At 44.1% G+C, this 7500-nt stretch overlaps 1 protein-coding gene across 1 annotated transcript in view; it reads left to right on the forward strand.

The window, feature by feature from the left end:
* The window catches only part of LOC139421816 (netrin receptor DCC-like), a 224359-nt gene that overhangs the window by 102243 nt on the left and 114616 nt on the right, over window positions 1-7500 (forward strand). Inside the window, exon 11 of the mRNA XM_071172937.1 lies at window positions 464-636. Coding sequence (XP_071029038.1) covers window positions 464-636 — 173 coding nt within the window. The remainder of the gene's footprint in view (window positions 1-463; window positions 637-7500) is intronic.

Genomic DNA, 7500 nt, shown 5'->3' on the forward strand with positions numbered 1-7500 from the left:
CTTCACTATCCCTTCACTATCCCTTCACTAATCCTTCACTATCCCTTCATTAACCCTTCACTAACCCTTCACTAACCCTTCACTATCCCTTCACTAATCCTTCACTAACCCTTCACTAACCCTTCACTATCCCTTCACTAATCCTTCACTATCCCTTCACTATCCCTTCACTATCCCTTCACTCACCCTTCACTCACCCTTCACTCACCCTTCACTATCCCTTCACTATCCCTTCACTAACCCTTCACTAACCCTTCACTAACCCTTCACTATCCCTTCACTAACCCTTCACTATCCCTTCACTATCCCTTCACTCACCCTTCACTAACTCTTCATTCGCTGCTCCATGGCTGTTTGTTGCATGGAACGTTGCATGTCCTAACTACTCCACATCCAGACTCCATTGATCCGTCAGACGACGATCTGTTCCATCTGTTTGATAAATATCCTACTCCCATGCCAGATACGTCCACCCCCATGATCCCCCCAGTAGGTGTCCAGGCCGTGGCCCTGACCCCAGACTCAGTCAGGGTCAGCTGGGCAGACAACTCCATGACCAAGAACCAGAAGACCACTGAGGTTCGCTACTACTCCGTCAAGTGGAAGACCAGCTACTCTACTAGCGGGAAGTTCAAGGTAAGGTCATGGGTTGTGTGTTAGTCTGTGGGCTTGTGTGTGTCTCTTGGCTCACGGCTGGTTTTCTACTTCAGTTATTTTTCATTTATGTTGAAATTCTGTCGCAAGAAATTTAAATTGGTAGGGTTATATTTTTGTTGCATTATTCTATTTTTGGAAACCTGTTTTCAGAAATATTGTTTGTCTTTAATAAATCCAATGTTTATTGGTCACGTACACATATTTAGCAGATGTTATTGTGGGTGTAGCGAAATGCTTATGTTTCTAGCTCCAGCAGTGTAGTAATATCTAACAATACGCACACATCTAAAAGGAAAATAATGGAATTAAGAAATACACTACTATCTATACAGTATTCAGACCCCTTGACTTTTTCCACATTTTGTAAAAAATAATTTCTCATCAATCCATACACAATAATGACAAAGCGAAAACATGTTTTTTTTTTTAATTTTGCAAATGAATAGTTATGCGAATACATAACTATTCAGACCCTTTGCTATGAGACCCGGAATTGAGCTCAGGTGTGTCCTGTTTCCATTTATCCTCCTTGAGATGTTTATACAACTTCATTGGAGTCCGCCTGTGGTCAATTCTATTGATTGGACATGGAAAGGTGCACACCTGTCTATATAAAGGTCCCACAGTTGACAGTGCATGTCAGAGCAAAGACCAAGCCACGAGGTTGAAGAAATTGTCCGTAGAACTCCGAGACAGGATTGTGTCGAGGCACAGATCTGGTGAAGGGTACCAAAAAAATGTCTGCAGCATTGAAGCTCCCCAAGAACACAGTGGCCTCCATCATTCTTAAATGGAAGAAGTTCTGAACCACCAAGACTCTTCCTAGAGCTGGCCGCATGGCTAAACTGAGCAATCCGGGGAGAAGGGCCTTGGTCAGGGAGGTGACCAAGAACCTGATGGTCACTCTGACAGAGCTCCAGAGTTCCTCTGTGGAGATGGGAGAACCTTCCAGAAGGACAACCACTCCACCAATCAGACCTTTATGTGTTTATTTATCTTATTTAACCTTTATGGGATCTGTAGTTCTACTCTGACAGGTTGGAACCTGTAGTTCTACTCTGACAGGATGGGATCTGTAGTTCTACTCTGACAGGATGGGATCAGTAGTCCTATTCTCATAGGATGGGATCTCTAGTTCTACTCTGACAGGATGGGATCTCTAGTTCTACTCTGACAGGATGGGATCTGTAGTTCTACTCTGACAGGATGAGATCTCTAGTTCTACTCTGACAGAAAGGAACCTGTAGTTCTACTCTGACAGGATGGGATCTGTAGTTCCATTCTGACAGGATGGAACCTGTAGTTCTACTCTGACAGGATGGGATCTGTAGTTCTATTCTGACAGGATGGAAGCTGTAGTTCTATTCTGACAGGATGGGATCTGTAGTTCTATTCTGACAGGATGGGATCTGTAGTTCTATTCTGACAGGATAGGATCTGTAGTTCTATTCTGACAGGATGGAACCTGTTAGTTCTATTCTGACAGGATGGGATCTGTAGTTCTATTCTGACAGGATGGGATCTGTTTTATTTATTTATTTACCTTTATTTAACTAGACAAGAACAAATTCTTATTTACACTGACGGCCTACCAAAAGGAAAAAGGCCTCCTGCTTGGACGTGGACCTGGTATAAACATTTTTTAAATAAAAAACAATATATATATAGGACAAAACACATTTTACAACAAGAGAGACAACACTAAATAAAGGGAGACCTAAGACGACAACATAGCAAGGCAGCAACACATGACAACACGGCATGGTAGCAACACAACATAACAACAAGACGGTAGAAGCACAACATGGTAGCAGCACAACATGGTAGCAGCCCAACATGGTAGAAGCCCAACATGGTAGCAGTCCAACATGGTAGCAGCACCACATGGTAGCAGCACAACATGGTAACAGCACAAAACATGGTAGCAGAACAACTTGGTAGCAGCGCAAAACATGGTAGAAGAATTACATGGTAGCAGCGCAAAACATGGTAGCAGAACAAAACATGGTAGCAACACAAAACATGCTAGCAGAACAACATAACAACAAGATGGTAGCAGCACAACATGGTAGAAGCCCAACATGGTAGCAGCACAAAACATGGTAGCAGCCCAACATGGTAGCAGCACAAAACATGGTAGCAGCACAAAATAACAACAAGATGGTAGCAGCACAACATGGTAGCAGCACAACATGGTAGCAGCCCAACATGGTAGCAAGCACAAAACATGGTAGCAGCCCAACATGGTAGCAGCACAATGTGGTAGCAGCACAACATGGTAGCAGAACAAAACATGGTAGCAGAACAACACATGGTAGCAGCCCAACATGGTAGCAGCACAACATGGTAGCAAGCACAAAACATGGTAGCAGCCCAACATGGTAGCAGAACAAAACATGGTAGCAGACCCAACATGGTAGCAGCGCAAAACATGGTAGCAGAACAACATGGTAGCAGCCCAACATGGTAGCAGCGCAAAACATGGTAGCAGAACAACATGGTAGCAGCACAACATGGTAGCAACACAACATGGTAGCAGAACAAAACATGGTAGCAGCACAACATGGTGCAAACATTATCACAGTCAACAGTACAAAGGTAAAGAAGGTAGATAGAACAACACATCACACGAAGCAGCCACAACTGTCAGTAAGCGTGTCCATGATTGAGTCTTTGAATGAAGAGATTGAGATAAAAACTAGCTGCAGCCGCTAGCTGCAGCAAACTGAAAAGACGAGCGACCCAGGGATGTGTGTGTTTTGGGGACCTTTAACAAAATGTGATTGTCAGAACAGGTGTTGAATGTGGAGGCAGAGATTACCAGTTTACAGAGGAGCATAGAGTGCAGTGATATGTTCTATAAGGAGCATTGGTGGCAAATCTGATGGCCGAATGGTAAAGAACATCTAGCCGCTCGAGAGCACCCTTACCTGCCAATCTATATATTACGTCTCCTTAGTCTAGCATGGGTAGGATGGTCAGAAGAGAGATGACAGTAGCTACTGCCAGGTAGTGAGAGTAGAGATGACAGTAGGGAGAGTAGAGATGACAGTAGGGAGAGTAGAGATGACATTAGCTACTGCCAAGTAGGGAGAGTAGAGATGACAGTAGCTACTGCCAGGTAGGGAGAGTAGAGATGACAGTAGGGAGAGTAGAGATGACAGTAGGGAGAGTAGAGATGACAGTAGTGAGAGTAGAGATGACAGTAACTACTGCCAGGTAGGGAGAGTAGAGATGACAGTAGGGAGAGTAGAGATGACAGTAGTGAGAGTAGAGATGACAGTAGCTACTGTCAGGTAGTGAGAGTAGATATGACAGTAGGGAGAGTAGAGATGACAGTAGCTACTGCCAGGTAGTGAAAGTAGAGATGAAAGTAGTGAGAGTAGAGATGACAGTATCGGAGAGTAGAGATGACAGTAGCTACTGTCAGGTAGTGAAAGTAGAGATGAAAGTAGTGAGAGTAGAGATGACAGTAGGGAGAGTAGAGATGACAGTAGTGAGAGTAGAGATGGCAGTAGCTACTGTCAGGTAGTGAGAGTAGAGATGACAGTAGGGAGAGTAGAGATGACAGTAGTGAGAGTAGAGATGACAGTAGCTACTGTCAGTTAGTGAGAGTAGAGATGACAGTAGTGAGAGTAGAGATGACAGTAGCTACTACCAGGTAGTGAGAGTAGAGATGACAGCAGCTACTGACAGGTAGGGAGAGTAGAGTTGACAATAGGGAGAGTAGAGATGACAGTAGCTACTGCCAGATAGTGAGAGTAGAGATGACAGTGGCTACTGCCGGGTGGGGGAGAGTAGAGATGACAGTAGCTCTGGAGAGAGAGAGAGAGAGAGAGAGAGAGAGAGAGGGGGTTTTATAAATAAGCATCAACCAGTGGGTCTTGTGACGGGTATACAGAGATGACCAGTTTACAGAGGAGTATAGAGTGCAGCGATGTGTCCTATAAGGAGCATTGGTGGCAAATCTGATGGCCGAATGGTAAAGAACATCTAGCCGCTCGAGAGCACCCTTACCTGCCCATCTATAAATTGTGTCTCTGTAATCTAGCTTGGGTAGGATGGATCTGGAACTAAGGTCAGAGCATGACAGATAGGCTTGGTGATGATAGGGGCAGCAACCTTAAAGAAGAAATGGTCTAAACTATCTGACCCAATATGTTTTTTTGGGGTCAAGTTTCAGGAGCTCCTTTAGCACCTCGGACTCAGTGACTGCCTGCAGGGAGAAACTTTGTAGCGGGGCAGGGGAAAAAGAGGGAGGAGCATCGGGGCTAGTCGCATAAGAAAGGGTGGGAGTTGAGGAAATGTTGGACGGCGAGGAGGCATGGCTGAGTCAAATAGGAATCCTGACTTAATGAAGTGGTGATTAAAGAGCTCAGCCATGTGCTTCTTGTCAGTAACAACCACATCATCAACATTAAGGGACATGGGCATCTGTGAGGAGGAGGGTTTATTCTCCAGGTCTTTAACCGTTTTCCAGAACTTCTTCGGCCCACAGAGAGAGAACTGCTCCTTAAAGTAACTACCTTTGGCCTTCCGGATCACCTGAGTGAACTTATTTCTCATTTACCTTAACGAGAGCCAGTCAGCCTGAGTACATGTGTGCCGAGCCTTTCGCCAAATGCAATTCTTGAGGTGTAGTAACTCTGCCAGATCAAGGTCGAACCAGGGACTGATCCTGTTTTTAATTCTCATTTTCTTTATAGGGCTGTGTTTGTTAACAATACCACTGAAAATATCAAAAAATAAGGTTCAAGTGTCTTCGACAGAAGGGATCAAGCTGATTCTATACCATTTTACACAGGCAAGTTCATGTTCATTAAAGTTTTTTAGCAAGCGTCTATGACAAATCAGGACAGATCGTTTCACTGAGCAGCCATTACGAACACAGGCTGTAAAACAGTGATCACTAAAGTCATTACAGAAAACACCAGACTGATACCTATCAGGATTATTTGTAAGGATAACATCGAGGAGAGTATCCTTTTATGGGTGTTTGGAGTCAAACCTTGTGGGATTGGTAATGTTCTAAGAAAGATTTAGGGAGTCCCATTGCTTTAGGACTTGGTCAGGTGGTTTAAGCATGTCCCAGTTTAGGTCACCTAGGATGAATTCAGACTTAGTGTAAGGGGCCAGGAGAGAACTTAGGGCAGGTAGGGTACAGGCCGGTGCAGATGGAGGACGATAGCACCTAACAACAGTCAACAAAGAGCTATTTGAAAGTTTAATGCTTAAAACCAGCAAATCAAATTGTTTGGGGACAGACAGCACTGAAGGTGATCCTTGGTAAAGATTGCCACTCCCCCCACCTTTGGAAGATCTGTCTTGCCGAAAAAGGTTATAACCAGAAAGGTTAACATCAGTATTCAAAACCCTCTTTTTGAACCACGTCTCAGTAATGACCAACACATCTGGATTGGAGCTGTGAACCCACACTTTCAATTGATCCATTTTAGGTAATAAACTTCTAGTGTTAACGTGCAGAAAACCCAGGCTTTTATGAGAGCAGAAATCAGTGAAGCAGATATCAGAGCACAAGTCAGATTTGGGGCTAGCAACAGTAGATGGGCCAGGGTGTACATGCACATTTCCAGATATCATCAGCTGTAATACAATCAAGGCATGGCAGATGACAGGGAGAGCTCTGCAGTGCTGATATATGACATCTGAATGTGCATCAGATGGCAACAAGATCATGTTGTACCGCAATTTCATCAGGTAACATGAATACAAACTGGTGAGAGGTGGTTAGAATAGGATGGGAGGCCAAAAGTCTGTGTAACCAATAGAGAGTCCGAGTCCCGAGTGTGGGAACAAACATAGTCGGTACCACGGTTGGGTGAAGAAAGTTTGTAGTCAGCGAAGTATGCAGGAGTCATGAGGCAAATAGCAAAATGGACCATTTTATTTTATTTTTTATATATAACGACTTGGGGCTAGCCATTGTAAGTTCAGAGTGGACAGATAGAAGCCACTCCTCAGTAAAAGGCACATGACAGCCTGCTTGGAGTTTGCCAAAAGGCACCTGTCTGGCCACTCTCAGACAATGAGAAACACAATTCTCTGATCTGATGAAACCAAGATTGAACTCTTTGGCCTGAATGCCAAGAGTCACATCTGGAGGAAACCTGGCACCATCCCTACAGTGAAGCATGGTGTTGGCAGCATCATGCTGTGGGGATGTTTTTCAGTGGCAGGGACTGGGAGACTAGTCAGGATGGAGGGAAAAAGAACGAAGCAAAGTACAGAGAGATCCTTGATGAAAACCTGGAGATGATCAATTGATCTCAAATTAGGTATTTTTTCTGTTTTTTATTTTTAAAACCTCTTGCAAAAATTTCTAAAAAAAACTCTTTATGGGGTATTGTGATGTCATTATGGGGTATTGTGATGTCATTATGGGGTATTGTGATGTCATTATGGGGTATTGTGATGTCATTATGGGGTATTGTCTGTAGATTGATGAGGGGGAAAAAACTATTTTATACATTTTAGAATAAGGCTGTAATGTAACAAAATGTGGAACAGTCAAAAGATCTGAATACTTTCTGAATGTCACTGTACTTATGAAATGAACAGGTCGTGACTCGGGTGGCTGAGGTCCTTGATGATCTTTTTGTCCTTCCTGTGACATCGGGTGCTATAGGTGTCCTGGGGGGCAGTTAGTTTGCCCCCAGTGATGTGTTGGGCAGACCGCACCACCCTCTGGAGAGTCCCATGGATGAGGACGGTACAATTGCCGTACCAGGCAGTGTGATACAGACAGGATGCTCTCCATGGTGGATCTGTAAAAGTTTGTGAGGGTCTTAAGGGCCAAGCCAAATTTCTTCAGCCTCCTGAGGT

This window comes from Oncorhynchus clarkii, chromosome 12 (assembly GCF_045791955.1).
Source record: "Oncorhynchus clarkii lewisi isolate Uvic-CL-2024 chromosome 12, UVic_Ocla_1.0, whole genome shotgun sequence".
NCBI classification, from domain to species: Eukaryota; Metazoa; Chordata; class Actinopteri; order Salmoniformes; family Salmonidae; genus Oncorhynchus; species Oncorhynchus clarkii.